The following is a 20,894-nucleotide window of genomic DNA, read 5'->3' as shown; positions in this document are numbered from 1 at the left end:
AACAACTCTGTGGTTGTATGTATGTTGAATAAGTGTTTTGGGTCAGCAGTAAGTGGCTACTGTATTGTAGCAGAGTGAGTGTAAACAAGGAGAAATAAGTTATTGAGAGGCTCTCGTGGGTAACCAGGGAGGAGATGAAGGCATCTTAGAGTAGGGAACTGGCAAAAATTATGGGATAAGCAAAGTAAAAATATCCTTGAACTATGAACTTTAGTTGAGAAAAAAGATGTAGGTTGCCGAATCAAATGGTAGTAAAACCAAGAGAGTGGATGCGTGCACCTAGAGTGTAGAAGCTCTTTAGAAGTGTCTCCTGGGCTTCTTAAACTTACCATAGCTACTCCTGATACCTGCCTGTAGTTGTCTCCATTGCGGTACATGGCAGCTACCCAACTGCTCAAGCCATTACTTTGTACTTTCAGCTTACAGTACACCTGGCCCTATTTTAGGCACTGAGTAAATAGCATTGAATAAAACAACAGTCCTGCTCTCATGGAGTTTTCTTTAAAAAGAGTGGGACAAAAAAAAAAAGAGTGGGACAGCTGGGTGTGCTGGCACATGCCTGTAATCTTAGCAATTTAGGCAGGAGAATCGTGGGTTTGAAACAGCCTCAACAGTTTAGTGAGACATCTCAAAAAATAAAAGGACTGGTGATGTAGCTCAGTGGTAGGGTACCCCTGGGTTCAATCCCCAGTACTACAAAATAAATAAAAATTTAAGAAGCAAGGGTGTGGGGATGCACCTCAGGTGCAGAGTGCTTGCCTAGCATGTACCAAACCATGGGTTCAATCCCCAGTACTACAGAAACAAAAAACAAAAACAAGAAAAAGTGAGACAGACAATAAATAAACCATGTGTCAAATGGTTTTAAGTGCCATAAAAACACAAGGTGAGGTGAGGGTTTAAGAGATGATTTAGATACCAGGGAAGGGGTACTATTTAAGTGGAGTAGTCAGGGATGACTTTTCTGTTTAGGTGAGCATTTGAGTAGTAGTCTGAAAGTGGTGGGGGAATGGGCTACCTAAAGAACATTTCACATGGAGGGGACAGCAAGTAAAACAGCACAGGCTTGGGGGTTTGTTTAACAAGCGTGAGAAACAGCTGGAACTGGTAGTCAGTAGTGGAACGTGATGAGGTTAGGAGTTGGGAGCTATCAGGAGCTTGGTGTCATGATGAGGATTTGGGAATTGTATTTGATATGGGAAAGTGTTGGAAGGTTGGAGCAGAGAACTGATACAAACCTATTTCTGCTTTAAAAGGATTTGGGCATCTGTGTTGAGAATTGATTGCCAGAAGGTAATGTGAAATTAGGATCATCAATGAGTTCTTGTGTGTGTGTGTGTGTGTGTGTGTATGTATGTGTGTGTGTGCGCGCACGCGCCATGCATGTGTGGTGGGGAGCAAGGGCAAGAGATAAAGAAGAGAGCCGACTAACAAGAACACTCCTTGGTTTCGCATCCCCCTCAACCTTCACTCCTGTGAGAGATGTCAAAAAAAGCAAGTAGACACAGGATAACACAGTAAGGGGTCTAAGAAAGCATGAGAGAACAGGATAGGGAGTAGACAGGGAGAGATTGTTCTTAATGAATAAGGTCAAGGGAGTAAAAGGGGAAGGAAGGAAGATGTCTGCAAATTAAATTGAACTAAAATAGTTTCTGATTTATTCATCTATGAAATGGCTTGTGGGTGGTGGGGTTGGTGGGGTTGGTGGTTGTGCGGGGGTGCTAGCAAGTGAACACAGGAATGCTTCACTACTGAGTTATAGACCCTGCCTTTTTTATTTTTTATTTTAACATAGGGTCTCTCTAAGTTGCTGAGGCTGACCTCGAACTTGCAGTCCTCCTGCCTTAGCCTCCCAAACAGCTGGGGTTGCAGGCATGCTCCACTGTGTCCTCTTATGATCAGATTTTGAAAGAAGTGAAAGTTTGAAATCGTTGTTGGTGATGATGTGAAAACAGTTGACACTGGAGTACAATACAGATTGAGTATCCCTAATCAAAAAATTCAAAATCAAGAATTCATAACTTTTTGAGCATTTCAGCACATTTTAGATTGCAGATTTTTGGATTATGGATCCTTTAGCCTACAAAGTCTGCAAATATTCTAAAATTCAGAAAATTCAAAAGTCTGGAATACTTCTGGTCCTAAGCATAAGTGATATTCAACCTGTAGTACGATTTTAAGAAATTTGAGAGTCTGCTTGTTGACTTTAAATCTACAGTGATATCACTATATCCTATTTTTATCAGGATTGTACCTTAGCAACACTATGAAGCTTTTAAGTGGAAAATTCAATTCATTTAGGTTGGAGGATTTACTGGGTACGTGATGAAAGGACAGTGGTGGGCCAGTCTCAGAATTTAATGAGAGTATTAAAGAGCATGGGATCAAAGCCAGATTGAGGGAGAAGTAAAGACACTAATGGTTAATGAAGACACTAAATAAAGAACTAATGGTTAAGAAGCAAGGACAAGGTCAGTTTTCATGGGTCCCTACTAAAATCAAGGAACAGTGGTCCTGTGGGTAATTGAACAAATGAGTCAGAAGATGTGTTGTGGACCGAGAGTGGAATTTTCTGAATGTGTGATCTGAGAATTGCACATTTTCAGGTGTTGAGATATTCTTGGTGTGTGTCCTTGAATGTGGAAGTAGAACTAGAGTGGAGGAATATGTCACTAGAGATAAGATTCTTGTGAAACCTAGAGATCTCTGGGCTGAATGAATGTACATGAGTTCCCTTCACAAATCCTAGAACACCCTACTTTATGCCTACCACTATTCTAGGCTCTTGAGATGTAGGAGTAAATAAAACAAAATAGTTTGTGCCCTTAAGGAATTTCAATTCTCATGAAGTGAGGTGAACAAACTAAAAAGTAGATGAAAGATCAACTAGTTAAATAAATGCATATAATATGTTAGATTGTGGCTGGTGCAGTAGAAGAAGAGCAGAATGAAGGAGATTGAATTGTTGCAGAAGAGGAAGAAAAAATTCTAACTTTTTAGGTAGGTCTCACTGAGGGGAATGAGACTAGAGCCAATGCTAGATACATAAGAGGTGAGGGAAAGAGTCATTTGGGACAGAATCAGGAGAAAAGCATTCCAGGTAAGGGAATCCATAGAGCAACAGTCTTAAAGTGGAAGTGGGCTTAGTGTGTTCATGGAACATCCAAGAATCCCAAGTTATTGGGTGCTAAGAATAAAGGGGAGAGTCACTGCAGATGAGGTTCCTGGTGAGATAGGAAGGTCCTGGATAGAAGAGTGTTGAACTCTGGCCCAAGCATTAAAAGACTCAGTCTCGCTACTATAATGAGAGCAGAGTGAAGTCAGGCAAAGATGCTAGGACAAAGATCTATTGCATTGGTCCATTGAGAGGTGATAATAGCTTGGACCAGTCTAGTAGCCATGGAAGTAGAAAAGGGCTTGGATTCTTAGCATATCATCTGAAGGCAGGGGTTCAGATGTCCCAATAGATTGGATGTTGACTGAAGTTGCCTAGGAAGATGCAGGACTTGCAAGGAAAACTGTTACCAGATGACAGTCTTCAGTGAATCAACTTAATTTTGGTCATATTAGAGGTTATCAGAGGAATCTAAGTGAATTGGTGGAAGGGAAATTTTAGAGGCAGAAAGACCACATAAAGCGATCCTAATGAGCAGTGGTGGAATTTAATTAGAGGGGGTTATAAATAGTGTCCCAAGATAGAGTCCAGAGACCTTGGGACTTATTGGATGTGAATGCTTAAGAAAAGACAAAGAGGACTGGGGTTGTGGCTCAGTGGTAGAGCACTTGCCTAGCATGTGTGAGGCACTGAGATCAAATCTCAGCACCACATATAAATAAAGAAATAAAATAAAAGTCCATCAACAACTAATAAAAACATTTAAAAAGAAAAATAAGAGACAAAGAATCAAAGACTGGAGAAGGAGAAGAATGTAAATGATGCAAAAAAAAACAACAGAGAATAAACCAATGTTGGAGAGAGACCCATATTGCTAATGGGTAATATTTGCTTACAGATTTGTGGGTTTAAGAGTAATGAGGATGTGGAACCGTGTGGCCTATGGATAAGGCATCAGATTTCAGATCAGAAAATTGATGGTTCAAATTTCTTAGTAGTTGTTTGGAGCCGGTTTATTTTATTTATTAAAAATTTTTTTTTTAGTTGTAGATGGGCACAATACCTTTATTTTATTTATTATTTTTTATTGTGTGGTGCTGAGGATCGAACCCAGTACCTCACATGTGCTAGGCAAGTGCTGTACCACTGAGCTACAACCCCAGCCCCCTGGAGCAGGTTTATTTTTGTATGATGTCATTCTCTAAAGTTTGGAGTAGTCATTTAGCTGGGCATGGTGGTACATGCCTGTAATCTCAGTGACTTGGGAGACTGAGGCAGGAGAATCTCAAGTTTCAGGCCAACCTGGGCAACTTAATGACACTCTGTATCAAAATAAAATTTTTTAAACGAAGGACTGGGGATTACCACTCGTTGGTAAAGTGCCCCTGAGTTTTGTCCCTGGTACTGAATAAAAGGGGGTGGGGTAGGGAATAATGATAGCATCTTTGGGGAAAGTCAGATTTTGGTGATGATGATGAGGTAGAGTGAGGTAACTGAGACTGTAAAACCCTTTTTCTCGCATGGAACAGAAACTCTGGTGAGTGTGGTAGGGTTGCTGGCCCAGTAGGGATGGATGGATGGCCCAGCATGTGGAGGGTGAGGTGGAAAGAGGAGAGAAACACTGGCTGAGGGTAGCTAGAACCATGCAGCTGGCCTGGCCCCTTGTGGAACTGTGGTGGAGCATCAGGGGCTCAAATGTACCTACATTATTTTGACTGCCACCCATGAGGACTGGTAAAGAGGGTGAGGGTAGCCAAAGAGCTAGCTGGTGAGCTCTAATTAGCTGTGCAGCTTTGATTCTTTGTCTGATGTTAGGGAGCACATATGACGTTTTGGCACTCTGAGAAAGTATTTTACTTAGTTCTGATTCAGGAGTTTTCCTGTTACCTGCCAGGATGCTGCATCAAGAGTTTCAGTGTGCAGGCTGGAGGGGTTTTCATTTGAAGAGTATGCTAGAGTTAGAAGTTACATTCATACAAAGGAATTTTTTTTTAAATTAACTTTAAAAAAATAGAAGAATGTGTAATTTACAAATAATAAAAGAATCCTTTTCCTCAGGCCTGTCATCCAGAGATACCTCATGTTAAATTTTAAAAAATGTAATATTAAAAAAAAAGAAAAAAAATGTAATATTTATGACAAACCAGAAAGTAGCAAATTCTGCTGTACTCTAACACTCCACTGTAGAGATGAATGTTACAGATCCCTGTTACTGAGTTCCACATGTCACCACCTCCCTCCCCATCAGATATACCATGCGTGTATATAGCCACAGTACATGCACATGTATAGTATGTTTTCTGTTTTATTAAACCTCACATAAGCAGTATTATACTGGTTTTCTATTACTCTTTCACACAAAATACATTTCTGAGATTTATCCATGTTGATACACATAGCTCTTGTTCATTAGTTTTACTGCTGTGTAATCCATTTTATGAAAACATTTTTCTACAGTGTTCATTTATTTCTTTTGGTGCTCGGGGTTGAACCTAGGGGTCCTTGCCAATAAGCTACATCCCCAGTCCCTTTTTTCTTTTAAATTTTTTATTCTGAGACAAGGTCCCACTAAGGCACTAAGGGTCTCACTAACTTGCAGAGGCTGGTCTCAAACTTGCAATCCTCCTACTTCAGCCTCCTGGGTTGCTGGGATTAACAGATATATACCACTATGCCCAGCTTCTACAGGGTTTTTTTTTTTTTTTTTTTTTTTCCTTTTTTTCTTTGTGGTACTGAGGATTGAACCCAGGGGTGCTTAACCACTGAGCCACATCCCCAGCCCTTTTTTATATTTTATCTAGAGACAGGGTCTCGCTGAGAGACCTCAGGCCTCACTAAGTTGCTTAGGTTGGCTTTGAACTCTCAATCCTCCTGCCTCAGCCTCCTGAGCCACTGGAATTACAGGCGTGCACCACTGTGCCCAGCACTTCTACAGTATTTTTAATGAGTATTTAAATCATTTGTTGTATGAAAGTAGTATAATTTATTTAATCTATTCCGCCTTGTAGGCCTTAGGTTGTTTCTATATTTTTTTAGCCTTTAAGTGTTAACATTCTTGTTAATTTTTGTGTATACTCTATTGTTTTCTTAGAAATAACAAGAAGATTTGCTAGGTTGATATTTTTATGTGAAAGAAAATATTTTAAATGGAAGAAATAGATATATTTTATTATGTATTTATTTTTGCGCAGTTATTTTGAATGAAAGGCTATGGATTCATTTTCTTCTTTTAGTCTCTCTTTCAGTTGCCTGAATTTCGAAGACTTGTTCTCAGTTATAATCTGCCACAAAATGTTCTTGAAAAATGCCGAAGCCACACGGTAAGCTGTTGCTGAGTTTCTTCACTCTCATTTAGCTCCTTTCATCCCAAATCCTTTTAAATTTTTGACTAAAGGTGATGACCATAATTCTCTTTGGCTCTTGTTAATATTTGTTTTCATTTCTAAGTGGCTCCTTTCCCTTATTTGTAATAAAAAATAAGGATTTGCAAAAATATCAAATTAAGTAGGAATGAATTAGAAACACTTTCCAGAAAGTGTGATGAGTCACCTGCCAGCCTCAGCAGTGCTTCCCTGGGATGGGGACACTCAGAACACCTGTTCCATGTGTGGTGTCTTTCCCTCTGCCATTCGCTGCTCAGGCCAAACAATGCAAAATAGACAACCCTGTGAAGAGGCCTGAACCTTCTTAGAATTCTGAGATTTTAATCTGTTCTTGCCACAGGACATAGCTTCTTCCAGCCATCTATACCTTGCCTGGATTTCATCTTAGTGCAACCCATTCTTCTAATAGAGGAAAGGCAGAAACTTCAGAAAACGGATATATCTGTCTTTCCAACATTATTTCTTTGGATTCTACGTAATTATTCTTTAGTTACGAGTAAACACCTAGGCAAGTTCTTATCAGAATCTCTCTGAGTAGTTTGAGGCCTGACTGTGACCTAGGTCTAGGTAAATATGAATTAGAGATTATTTACAACTCTTTTCTTTGTATTTTCTAATTTTCCAAGTAAGATGTTGTAAGAGTTCATATAGCTGTATTTTTTGTAGGAAAAGAGAAATATTGTCTTTATGCAAGAGCTTCAGTATTTGTTTGCTCTGATGATGGGATCAAATCGAAAATTTGTAGACCCTTCTGCAGCCCTGGATCTGCTAAAGGGAGCATTCCGGTCCTCAGAGGAACAACAGGTATTAACTTGGAACCTTGTTCTTGTTTTCTCTCAAGCTCTTCAGTTAGAAGTCATGACTTATTACTGTTACCATGACATTGCCTATTTCAACTGTGTAACAAGTTGTGAACATGACTTAGCAGGACTATGGGTGCCAGATTTTGCCCTTTGTTTTGCTCACAGAACAGGTGGTGAGAATGCACCTGTGCATGTGAGACAGAGAGAGAGAGAGAGAATGAATGAAATGAAGAGAATGTGTTTCATGCAGTTCTGAAGGAAAGAGGAAGTGAAAGAAGAAAGAATAGTAGATTTACTCAGAGGTTGAAGCAACAGGAAAGAGGTTAAAAAATACCTAAAAGTGAGCCATAGCAAAGGGTCACTGAGAAGAGTGACCCTGCACCTTTATTTTAGGATGGCCCAGATAGAAATCCTATTTTTAAAAAATCATCTACACCTGAGGTTAGCAGCTTTTCTGAGCACTCTTCTCTTTTAGATATTAATACTTTCCTTTCCCTACCTCCTAATAAAAAGCAAAACTGTCACTGTTTAATCAACTTCCTCCTCACAAACATGTAAAAGTTTTTTTCTCTCTCATTTGTCCAATGATCCTACAGCTACTTAGCATTCTCAAAACATTTTATAAAAGTTATCTTTGTCCATTCCAATCTCACATTGTTCTGGAGGACTACAGTCTGTCCTTTGGACCTTTAAAAAAAGCCTAGTTAGAAAATTTTGTTTTGTTTTTTTCTGTTAAAAACAGATGCAGCTGGAAGTGGTTAGAGTTCCAGTGTCCTAGGCACTATTGAGTCAGAGGTTGCCTAATGCACCTTCTGTTTTGTCTCCGGTTGCTGGGTTCCCTTGTTCCTATATCTCTGTGATATTTGGCCCTAAAAAAAAAATGCCTTCATAATAGTAGAATTCTAATTCATTGGTGGGATTAAGGGCAAACTTTCATTTCCCTAAGTATAGTGTTGCATCTAACGCTTATGCAATTTGTGCCTCTCTTATAGCAAGATGTGAGTGAATTCACACACAAGCTCCTGGATTGGTTGGAGGACGCATTCCAGCTGGCTGTTAATGTTAAGTGAGTGTTGAGGGTCTGTACATCCTTCCAACTCACAGTGGCCACTGAGAATTCTGAGATGGGGAAAAATCATTCTTTTCAAGTAGAAATTGCTGGTTTTTTACCAAGCCTCACAGGATAACCACTAAGCTTTTCCTTATGTATTCCTATTGCTTAGGCTTTCCTCCTCTGTGGATATAGACGATGCCATTAACCTACAACTTTTTTACTAAAGGGCCCTAAATGATTACTTTATTGAAGTTATAACCTGTGCCTGTAAAATTTATCTCAAAAAAGGATGAATCATACTGCACAAGAGCTCATTCTTACTCTTTACTACTTCTGTACTTTGTATACATCTATCATTGGATATAGATACAGATATATACACACACATACATACACACACTCACTTATAGTTCATATAAATACATGTATTTCTACATGTGTGACTCCCTTAATAGACCTTTTTTTAAGCTCCTTAAGGTCAGGGATGGTGCCTTGTTGTCTTTATGTCTTCAGCACAGTGCCAGGCATATACTTATTCATTAAATGTTTCAGCTGAACTAATCCATTACTTATTTTAGAATATACCTGGGTTGGTTCTTTGTGATTGATAAAAATGCACTATTTTGTTTTTGAATGATGCTTGGGTATGTGTAGCACAGATTTGATCCAAATAATTCAGAATTGTCTCCCTTTTTAAAAAGCAGCAACCCCAGGAACAAATCTGAAAATCCCATGGTGCAGCTATTCTACGGTACTTTCCTGACTGAAGGGGTTCGTGAAGGTAATTTCTCTACACCAAATGTTAATTCTAGACCTGTTACTATATCCTTATTACTGTGTCCTCTTGGGGAGGTAGTGTAATAGACTTGAAAGTCAGAGAAACTCAGGTCTGCATATCGGCTTTGCCTCTTAGTATTTATGTAATTATGAAATTATCTGAGCTACTGGATCCTCTTCATCTGTAAAGTGGGCACAATCCTTATCTTATAGTAGTTACATTAAATTGTTTAATATTTGCACAGCCCAAATTTTGCATTAATGTCAGATACACAGTGATTTTAATTCCATTTTTTCTGTGTTGCTTTTTCTGTTACACTAGCTAATCTCAAAAAGTTATATTAAGTTAAATTACCAGCAATACTTGTCAACTCTGGAGGCTTACCTGCTGCATGCTGGACACATAATTTTCTGCTTTTTTTTTTTTTAAACAGAGAGAATTTTAAAGGTATACAAATAGAGCAGTATCAAATTCAACAGTTGCATCAGCTCACAGCTAGTCATTCACTATCTAACCCCAATCTATTCTTACCCTCATATTCTTTTTATTTTTAAATTTATTTATTTATTTATTGGGGATTGAACCCAGAACTTTATGCTTGCTGTGCGTGTGATCAGTCACTGAACTACCACCTCCTAGCCCCTGATAATATTTTAATTAAGTACCTGTTTACTTCTCCAGAAAGTAGCATTTTTTTAAATATCAAATATCTAGTCAGTATTTAAATTCCTAATTCATTTGTTTATTGATTGATTGTGGTACCAGAGCTTAAACCAAAGCCTTCCACCACAGAGCTGTTCCCCCACCCTTTTTTATTATTTTATTTTATTGGGGTTACCAGGGAATGAACTCAGGGGCTGAGCCATATCCCCAGCCCTGTTTTGTATTTTATTTTTTATTTAGAAACAGGGTCTCACTGAGTTGCTTAGTGCCTTGCTTTTGCTGAGGCTGACTTTGAATTCTCAATCCTCCTGCCCCAGCCTCCCAAGCTACTGGGATTACAGGCGTGCACCTAGCCCCTTTTTATTTTTTGAGACAGGATCTCACTTAGTTGCCCATGCTGGCCTTGAGCTTGAGGTTCTCCTGCCTAAATCTCCTGAGTCACTGGGATTATAGGTGTGAGCAACCACACCTGACTTTCATTGTATAATTTTTTAAGAAAAAATTATTTTTAGTTTTTTTCAATCAATATCCAGATGTGGGGCTGGGGATATAGCTCAGTTGGTAGAGTGCTTGCCTCGCAAGCACAAGGCCCTGGGTTCAAATCCCCAGCACCGCAAAAAAAAAAAAAAAAAAATCCAAATGTGATTCATTTATGATTGATTGACATATCTTTTAAGTCTTCTTTCAATATCTCTAGACTACCTCCTTTTTTTCCCTTGAAATATAGTTTTTGGGGAAACTTACTAGTTTATGATGTTTCCCGACTCTGAAATTTTGCTATTTGTGTTCCCATGATACATTTAATGCCATCTTCTACTCTTCTTGTAAATGAATAGTTGGATCTAGATCTTTGGCCTCATCCAGGTGAGGCTTCTTCTAGCAAGACTTAATTCACAAGTGATGGGATAGTCTTTGATAGATAGGCACATCTGTCTGTTTTTGCCTTGGCAGCAATTGTTAATAGTCCAGATCTGAGTCCACTGGCACATTAGAGGTTGCTGACCAGGCTGAAGTGCTATGCTAACCAGAACTTGGAAGGCTGCTGAATTTAAGAAATTACTCTCTCTTTCTGGAGCCCAAAAGTAGTCTTTACCTAGTTGTAGTGATGGCTCTTAAAAATCTGTCTCTCTCTTTGCCTAGGAAAGCCCTTTTGTAACAATGAGACCTTTGGCCAGTATCCCCTCCAGGTAAACGGTTATCGCAACTTACACGAATGTTTGGAAGGGGCCATGGTGGAGGGTGACATTGAGCTTCTTCCTTCTGAGCATTCTGTGAAGTATGGACAAGAGGTAAGGTGCATAGTTTTACTACAGTGTTGGTGACAAAGCCAGTTAGTTGTAGGAATGAACATTTAGGCAAACTTTAGTTTTCCATCACATGTTAAGTAACTTTATACTGAACAGAGTTTGAATTTGTCTTAAGTCTGTCATCATTAATGTGACTCGGTGATTCTTAGTGCTTTGATAAATAAATTCTTCACTGAAACTATGAATTTGAGTTAATCATGTAAAGGTTTTATGCTGCTTCTGATGTTTTAAGTATGATCAAGTTTCTCTCTTTCTGTTGAAGCCTACCTGTACCTGAGTAGGGAGAACCCACTGCCTCCATATTTTCGGAGGGTAAAAGTACAGTGATTAACTCCTATGGTATGCCATTTAGAATATTTTCCCTATTATGGTATTTATTGTTCTCAATTGTAAATTCTGCCTTTGCGTTTACAATTTTTTAAATTTAATTTTTATTTATTTATGTGCGGTTTTCGTTTTTTGGTTTTTGGTGGGTTGGAAAGAAAGAGGGAGCAAGAGTAATTACTATTTTACAATTCCAGTGGGGTAAAAATTAACAGTTGTAGCTTGATTGTCGATACAAAATAGTTTGCCTCCAAAAATTATGAGGCAAAATTGTGGCTTACACAAGAGTCCAACTCAGGAATTACTGTAGGAGAAAGAAAGCTTTCTTGAACTAAAATATCCCTAGCCCGAACTAAAATATCCCTAGCCTTCATGTACTTTCATTAGCTGCATTGAAACTCTTAAGAAAGCACTGTTTCCCCAAGGTTTGAAGGAAAGAACTAAGTCCTAGTAGGAGGCCTAGCATCTGTGTAAACTTGATGCATTCTCTCACACAAAAGAGGGAGTGGCCACCAGCTACTCAGGCCTCAGTATTCAAGGCTGGAAACCGAAAATAAAACAAAATCAAGTCATTATACTTATTTATTTAGATTTAAGTGTGAGGGAGTCAACACAGACTGTCTGGATGCACCTTGTTGTGCCAACAGAACAACTGAAAGGAGCACTATTTGTACCTTTGGCAAAGGCAAGGTTTTGAAGCTGTTCATAGGAACTTTTGCCGTATAGGTGAATTAAACAGAAATGCCTTTCCCCCCTAGGATCAGTGACAGTTGAACTCTATAAGTCAGTGGTTTCCTTTCTTGAAACTCTAGGTAATAGCTACCCTACCATTGTAGATCAGCTTGATTGGCTGTGTGTGTGTGTGTTTTACTAGGAATCGAACCCAGGGCCTTGAACATGCTAGAAGCAAGCACTCTACCACTGAGTTACATCCCCAGCCATTCATTTGCTTTCTTATGGGACATTTATACATTAGAATTTAGAGATTTTGCGGGGGTTTTTCCTCAGAATCTTAAAATCATGAAGCTATTTCAAGTTTCCTTTTTTAGACCTAAAGGGAATTCAAATTATGGATAATAGAGTATAAATAGTATGTAATATGTGTACAGTATTAGTCTTCTTAAATAATTCCTGTAGTTATCTCCTTGGTTGTATGCTGTTTAGATCATTATTTCCAGTTCTTTGATTAGACTGTTTTCTTCAGCTTTTTAAACTTGTTTGTGAATACTTGGTTGACTCATTTAATGAAAGAGTTATATAAATGCTTGGTCAATTTACATATTCAAGGACAGTTATTTCTTATGGGTGATGGTTGAATAAAATGCTGTTGACTGACTAGTACTTGCAATGCTGAGAAATATTTATTCATATTCTCTGAGAGCATGATTCTGAGTGTTTATTTCCTTTAGTATTGAGGATAAAAATGTTTTGGTATGAGTTTGATTTGAATAATTCTACATCACAAGAATAAAGTTTGATGAGGGATATTTTAAACCTATTGCTGTTTCCTAAAATTAGTGTTACTTTTTCTCGCATTTCACCCCGGAACATAGCGTTGGTTTACAAAGCTACCTCCAGTGTTGACCTTTGAACTTTCCAGATTTGAGTTCAATCAGTCCCTTGGGCAACCAGAGAAAATTCATAATAAGCTGGAATTTCCTCAGATTATTTATATGGACAGGTAGGTTTCTGGTTGATTGTCTCCTGATGTAATGCAACAGTAGAAATGAGCATGTACTCTTGGGGTCTTGATAATAATGCAAATTTGAATTTGGTGATTTCTGGGTTGGGGCCCATGCATTTGCATTTCTAACAAGCTTCCAGGGTAATGTAAATAATGCTTCTGCTCTCTGGACCAAGATTTGAGTTGCTGGACTGCAGATGAAAGTTCTGCCATTTGGAGGGTAAGGAACAGTATATGGAGTAGCTGTAGTATAGTTCTTTCTCTTCTGAATACTATCTGTATTCCTAGGGTGGTGATGGGGAGAATCCCAGCGAAGCTTATATTACAAAGTTTTAATCTTTTTACATTCTGGTTTATTGAGGTACAGTTTGCATCTGCAAAAAGTCATATATTGCCGGTATGTTTTGACAAATATAAATAATCAAATAACCGCCATCACAGTCTTGATAGAGAACCTTTCCATTACCCAAAAGATTCCCTTTGACCCTTTGTAGTTTTTCCCTTTCTCCCACCCCCAGGCTCTGGCAACCACTTGTTTTCTGATGCAATAATTTTACCACCTGAAATGTTGTATTAGTGACATTGACATTTAGTATTTACTCTGTTATGGCTATATTCTTTTCCTTAGGATAATGCTTTTGGGATTTCACCTGTGTTGCATATATCAGTAGTTCATTCCTTTTGTTGAGCAGTACTTTTCTGTTTGTTAAATTTTTAATGCTAGGGATTGAACTCAGGGCCTTGCACATTCCAAGTATATGCTTTTTCCTCTGAGATACACCCCCAACCCCTGTTTAATAATGTTCTATTGTATTTATGTACCACAGTTTTTTTCCATTTACATGTTGGTTAATATTTCAGATGTATGCAATTTTAGTCTATTATGAATAAAGCTGCCATGAGCATTCACATACTTTCAGTGCAGTTTTTAGTTCTCATGAATAAAATACCTAAGTGAGGGGTTGCTGAGTTGTATGTATAGTGTACATACAAAATAATTTCTCGGGCTGGGGATATAGCTCAGTTGGTAGAGTACTTGCCTCACAAGCACAAGGCCTTGGGTTCAGTCCCCAGCACCACAAAATAATAATAATAATAATAATAATATAATAATAATAATAATAATAATTTCTCTTTATAAGAAATTACTATACTGTTTCCTAAAGTGACTATGTAATTTTGTGTTCCCACCAGTAGACTATGAGAGTTCTAACTTGCCAAATCTTTAACAATGCTTGGAGTTAAGTCTTTTTAATTCTAGCTATTCTAGTGAATGTGTAGAAATATTGTATTTTTTATTTGATTCAAATTTTCCTGATAAGTAATGCTGTTGAGTGTCTTTGTGTGCTTAATTCATGGCCATTTGTATATTTATATTTTTGGTGATCTCTTGTGTGTGTGTGTGTGTGTGTAGATTAGAACCCAAGGCTTGTACAGGCAAGGCAAGCACTCTGCCAACTGAGCTATATCCCCAGCCCTGGTGATGGATATCTTTTCACATCTTTTGTCCACTCTTTAATTGGTTTGGTTGTCTTAATACTGAGTTGTAAGAGTTCTTTATATTTTTTGGTTAGAAATCCAAATATTTTTTCTCTCTGCTTGTCTGTCTTTCTTACCAGTGTCTTGAAGAGTGGAAGTTATAATTTTGATGAAGTCTACTGTATCAGTTTTTTTTTTTTTTTTATAGTTAGTACTCTTTGTGTTCAAGAAACTCTGCTAACCCAGGGTCACAAAGATTTTTTAATATTTTTTTTCCTAGGAATTTTGTTGTTTTAGCTTTCATATTATGTCTATGGCTCATTTAGATTTTATTTTTATGTGTAATATGAGATAAGGGGTTTCTGGAAAGGGCTAGAGTATTTCTGGAGTCTGTTTTAACTGTGGTGTAATCTTATGCCAGTGCCACATTGTCTTGATTAAAGTGGCTGTTTTGTTTTTTTCTTTTTTCTTTTCTGATTAAAAAAAAAATTATTCTAGTGGCTCTGTTTTAAATCTTTCATCCTTTTTATTCTTTTTAGTTATTCATGAGAGCAGAATGTATTTTGACATACATACATGGAGTATAACTTATTCTAATTAGGATCCTATTCTGTGGTTGTACATGACGTGGAGTTTCATTGGTGGTATATTCACATGTGAACATAGGAAAGTAAACGTCCGATTTGTTCTACTGTCTTTCCTGTTCCCTTTCCCCCTTTCTTCCCTATATTCCCCTTTGTCTAATCCATTGACCTTCTATTCTCCCTATCACCTTATTCTGTGTTAGCACCCACATATCAGAGAGAACATTTAACCTTTGGTTCTTTGGAATTGACTTATTTCACTTAGCATGATAGTCTCCAGATCTATGTTTTAATTCTTGATATCAGGTAGTATCAAAATAGTTCCACCTGTTCTGACTCTGCATTTCTGTATACATTTTATCAACCTGTCAGTTTCTACCATGTTATTATTAGGATTTTTTTTTTTTTTTTTTTTTTTTTTTGTGATACTGGGGATCAAACTCAGGGTCTTGTGCTTGTGAGGCAAGCACTCTACCAGCTGAGCTATCTCCCCAGCCCATTATTAGGATTTTCATTTGGATTGTTTTGCACCTGTGGCTATATTTGAGGAGAAATAACAATAATACTAAGTCCTTCAGTTCATGAACATGGTATAGTTAGCTCCATTTATTTGTCTTCATCAATTTCTCTCAACAGTGTTTTGTAATTCCTGATGGAGGTCTTGTGCAGATTTGATTAAATTTACCCCTAAATAAATTATACTTTTGATGTTCTTATAATGTTTATTTTTTTCTAATTCACCTTTTATTTGTCCCCTCAGTTCTGCAGGTTGAACGCAGGGGTGCTCTCCTACTGAGCTGCATCCCCAATCCTTTTTATTTTTGAGGTAGGGTCTTGCTAAGTTGAGACTGACCTTGAACTTGAGGTCTCCCTTTTCCCTAGTCACTGAGATTACAGGTGTGTGCTACCATGTCTGCCTTCCATTTGTTCTTCATGAGCATACAGAAATGCGGTTGAGTTTTTATATTTTTTAATTTAATTGACATTGTATTTTTTGGCCTTACTAAACTCACTTCTGATTTTTAAAAATTCTTTGAAATATTTTACATAGAAAGTTATCATCTACAACTAAAAGGCAGCTTTACTTCTTTCTTTACTATTTATGTATATGTCTTATATTTCTTTCTCTTACTTTATTATACTGGCTATGCCCTCAGTGAAACATCGAATAGAAGTGATGAGAGTGGTCATCCTTGCCTTGTGCCTGATCTTAGGGCAGATGTGCCTGTCTTTCACTATTAAGCATGGTATTAGCTGTGTGTTTTTCTTTTTCTCTTCTTTTTTGTACCAGGGATTGAACCCAGGGTTGCTTAGCCACTGAACCATATCCCTAGCTTTTATATCTTTCATTTTGAGACAGGGTTTCACTGAGTTGCTGAGGCTGGCTTTGAACTTGCAGTCCTTCTGATTCAGTCTCCTGAGCTGCTGAGATTACAGGTGTGTGCCACCATGCCTGGCTAGCTGTACATTTTTCAGAGATGCCCTTTATCTGTTTGAAGAAGTTTCCTTGTATCTTGACTATTTGTTTACTGGTGTGTTTTAATTATACACAGTAGTGGGATTCATTATGTCATATTTGTACATGCACATAACATAATTCATCTTGATCCCCAGTACCTTACCTTTCCCTATTCTCCACCCTCCCACTGATCTACTTGCTCTATATACTGATCTCCCTTCTGGTATTATTTTAATTAGTGCATTATAATTTTATATGTAAATGGAATTCATTGTGGTATATTCATACATAGGCATAGCACTTTGGTAGATTTTGTTCTCATTTCTTAACATAGCAGAGTCATTAATTGTGTCATTAATTGTGTTTGGGGGTTATCATTTCCTTAGGTACATGTATAGGAGCAAGGAGCTTATTCGAAATAAGAGAGAGAATATTCGAAAGTTGAAGGAGGAAATAAAAGTTCTACAGCAAAAATTGGAAAGGTAAGTTTGTGACTTTTGTGCTTGGGAATATAAACAATGAAGAGTAGATATGACAATAGGGTAATTGTTTATATTTGAAAGTTAATTCAGAATTTAGTGACTAGGGTGTTTCATAAAATAGCTAAGAATTTTTTTCCCTAAGGGTGAAGTAACCTTTAGGATCAGCTAATATTATCCATCGGTAAGAGATAATTCCAGGGCACTTAAATGACCCAAAGTCACAGTTTTTTATTGGCAGTATACTTAGGACAACCCATGTTCTCATTTTTATGCATACGTAGCTTTCCACTTTTTCTACTCCCCCTGCTTCTTTACAAACATGAGAGAAGCAACTGTCACAGTGCTACATTTCACTTGTCTTGGGACTACAGTCAGCAGTTTCTAAAATGTGCAAATGAAAAATCATGCTGTTCTGCCTAGAGTGGTACAAATTAAAAGGGCTAATATTTATGATACATACAAGAACCCTTCCCTTATGGAGGAATCTTTCCTTTTTTTGTTTGGCACTGACTTTCCATGGAATACCCCTGATTTCCTTATGAGTATAAATGCAATTTCCTTCTAGTCTGGGTAGATTCCATTGTCTTTTTGTTTTCAAAGGAAATCCCATATACTGTCAGTGACTTTCTCCCCTTCATTCATTTAACCATTTGCCTCCTCCCACCATCCCACTTCTGTCCACTTCATACATTGATCATTCCTTTTCCTGAGGGTCAGCACTTTCTCTCTCTCTTGCCCACAGCAGAGTCTGCACTATAGTTCCCACTCCTCACCTTCCTCTCATCCAGGAAGAACTTTTCCAGTATGTGTTTGTCTGAATAGAGACTTAAACTGAAAACTAAATCCTCAGATACTGTTCTGTAAGTTTAAGTGTGGCAATAATGTTTTAAAGCTTTTAATGATACTCTGTAAGGCTGGAAGTTTTTTAAAATTATTTTTATAGAACAAAACATACTTGATATTTTATACTACAGGAGGAACTAGGAACGGATAAGGCATTGGACTTATTTAGATTTTTTTTTTGAAGAAAAGGGAGTCTTTTTGCTTTGTTGGCAGAGGGGTAACACAGGGTACTTCTGTCCCAGAGTCTGTGATTCTGCTCATTAGGGGGAAGGCAGGGTTTTTGTTTTGTTTTGTTTTGTTTTTTAATTTTTTTATTAAAATATTTTTTATTTTTACAGACACATTTTGATTCATTGTATACAAATGGCATACAACTTTTCATTTCTATGGTTGTGTACAATGTATATTCATGCCATTCATGTAATCATACATATAAATAGGGTAATACTGTCTGTTTCATTCTACTGTTTTTCCATTCCCACCCCCTCCCACCCCTTTTTCCTCTACACCATCCAAAATTCCTTCATTCTTTTCCCACCGCCACGCCACATCATTATATATTGTCGTGCACTTATCAGAGAAAACATTCAGCCTTTGGTTTTTTGGGCTTGGCTTATTTCACTTAGCATGATATTTTCCAACTTCATCCATTTACCAGCAAATGCCATAATTTTATTCTTCTTTATAGCTGAGTAATATTCCATTGTGTATCTATACCACAGTTTCTTTATCCATTTGTCAGTTGAAGGGCATCTAGGTTGGTTCCACAATCTGGCTATTGTGAATTGAGCTGCTCTGAACATTGATGTGGCTGCATCACTGTAGTATGCTGATTTTAAGTCCTTTGGGTATAAAACGAGGAATGGGATAACTGGGTCAAATGGTGGGTCCATTCCAAGGGAAGGCAGGGTTTTTAAAGAGGTGATTCAAAGAATATATTCCAGGTGTTTCCTATTCATAGTTGTAATTCACTTGTTAATTTGGGAGATAGTCATTTCTCACTGGTGCCCTCCCTGAATTATTTAGATTTTATAATAGAGTACAGCAGCATTTTTCTTAGTGTAGTATTACTATTGTTTTAAAACAAAATGGACTTTCAATTGTCAGGGTTTTGTTTTGTTTTGTTTTGTTTTTGTTTTTGTCCTTGTCAGTACTAGGATTAAACCTAGGGGCACTCTGCCACTGCGCTATATCCCCAGCCCTTTTTATTTTTGAGACCATGTCTTACCAAGTTTCTGGCCTTGTATTTGAGATCCTCCTACCTTAGCTTTCTGAGTTTCTGGGTTTACATGTATGCACCACTGTGTCTGGCTAGATAGTTTTATTATTACAATATTTTATTATAATATCAATATTATAATAATTGTATTGGGGGGTCTATGGCTTATGGTCTATTGTATTCTTATTTGTATTTGCATTTTTTTAACCAGGTGTATAGATTACTTTTACTGTGTAAAAACGTTTACCATTTCTTCTCTAAGATAACCTCAATATAATATTGAAAATAAGATATCTTGTGTACAATGTAATTAGTTAACTTTTTTCAAACCACTTTTGCTCTGATTCTGCTAACCAGAACAGGTGCTTCATTATATGAAGTAGTTGTCCCTAAAAATTGTCTAAAGGAAATTAGTAGAAGAACATAAAAATAATTATGTCATAAAATTGAAGATAATTTCTTAGAGAAAATTTTTTCCAGGTAGTTTATATAATTATTGTATTAAAATGCAACAAACCTCTAGGCATGGTGTTGCACACCTGTAATCCCAATGATTCAGGAGGCTGAGGCAGGAGGATCTCAAGTTCAAGGCCACGTCAGCAGTTTGGTGAGACCCTGTCTCAAAATAAAGAAGAAAAAAAGGAAGGTATTGTAACTTAATGGTAGAGCGCCTCTGGGTTCAAAGCCCAGTACTACCCCAAAAGAAGAGAAGAAGCAACAAATTTAGTAAGAGTTATAAATGTAAAATGATGACTTATAATCCTTTAACAGATTATTAATGCTGTATTGTGTATGAAGTTCAAAAGATAAGCAGAGTTTAGATAATCTGATAATAGCGGAAGCGAAGGTAAGGAAATACATCTAAGGAATGGGGCAGTTCTCTAAGGTTCTTCTGCCTTTATATATTTGAGATCCTTTTCAATAAAAGCTATGTGTCTATGACAGGCAGATTCTATTTCCCTTTAAATTAGTGAAGATGAGGAGTTAGATGATCTTTTTCTGCCTTTACTGAGATAGCCTTTTCAGTCTGTCCTCTAATATATGGTTGACGTTGAGTTGCACTGTCCTTTATTTCCCACTAATATTTTCATTTTATAATGTCCAATTTTGGTTTAGAAACAGATGATTTTTCTACCTGTTTTGTATTTGTTGTTTTCTTCACTGTATTCAGAGAAGACAACTGAATCAACTATATTCTTTTGTAAAATGGGAATGCAGAGTCATGGGATTACCTGTAGGAACCAGTCAGGTTGATTATCATACCATTTAAACTCTTATCTACTTTAATTAACTTTAGATTTCATTGAACTACATCTCTTTAATGAACCTAAAGTAATGTGCTAATAATGGCAGAATATTAGATACTATTAATATTTTATTTTGCTCACATTGGAAAATTAGTTACTTACCCAGAAATCTTGAATAAATTAGCCTGGCCTATGCCACTGAATGAGTGTGTGAATACTAGAGTACTTAAGATGCTTCAGAAGAGCAATTTACCAGTTTTCTTAAACTCTGGTTCTTATCAATACCTTATTCCAATTTTCAGACTTCTTTCTTGTATTTTTCTTAATTATGAAATAGTTGGTCCACAGGCAAAGAAAAAAAAACCCTTAAGTATAGTCCACCAGAATTACTTTTCAGATTTGGGTACTAGTAATATATGTATTTTTCTTTAAGAGATGATTTACTTTTATGACCAGATCTTAAATGCAAA

At 37.2% G+C, this 20,894-nt stretch overlaps 1 protein-coding gene across 9 annotated transcripts in view; it reads left to right on the top strand.

Annotated features, from left to right (window-relative positions):
• The window catches only part of Usp28 (ubiquitin specific peptidase 28), a 65,519-nt gene that overhangs the window by 25,597 nt on the left and 19,028 nt on the right, over positions 1–20,894 (top strand). For 5 of the 9 annotated variants that reach the window (XM_047516864.1, XM_047516868.1, XM_047516865.1 and 2 more), the window contains exons 6-12: positions 6,349–6,435; positions 7,165–7,302; positions 8,294–8,367; positions 9,057–9,136; positions 10,937–11,085; positions 12,981–13,108; positions 17,020–17,115. In XM_047516864.1, the coding sequence (XP_047372820.1) occupies positions 6,349–6,435; positions 7,165–7,302; positions 8,294–8,367; positions 9,057–9,136; positions 10,937–11,085; positions 12,981–13,108; positions 17,020–17,115 (752 nt within the window). The remainder of the gene's footprint in view (positions 1–6,348; positions 6,436–7,164; positions 7,303–8,293; positions 8,368–9,056; positions 9,137–10,936; positions 11,086–12,980; positions 13,109–17,019; positions 17,116–20,894) is intronic. The other 4 variants (XM_047516870.1, XM_047516869.1, XM_047516866.1 and 1 more) reach the window with 1 other exon arrangement.

Source organism: Sciurus carolinensis, chromosome 11, assembly GCF_902686445.1.
Source record: "Sciurus carolinensis chromosome 11, mSciCar1.2, whole genome shotgun sequence".
Classification (NCBI taxonomy): Eukaryota; Metazoa; Chordata; class Mammalia; order Rodentia; family Sciuridae; genus Sciurus; species Sciurus carolinensis.
The sequence above is the reverse complement of the archived record's forward strand: the minus strand, read 5'-3'. Positions and strand labels throughout refer to the sequence as shown.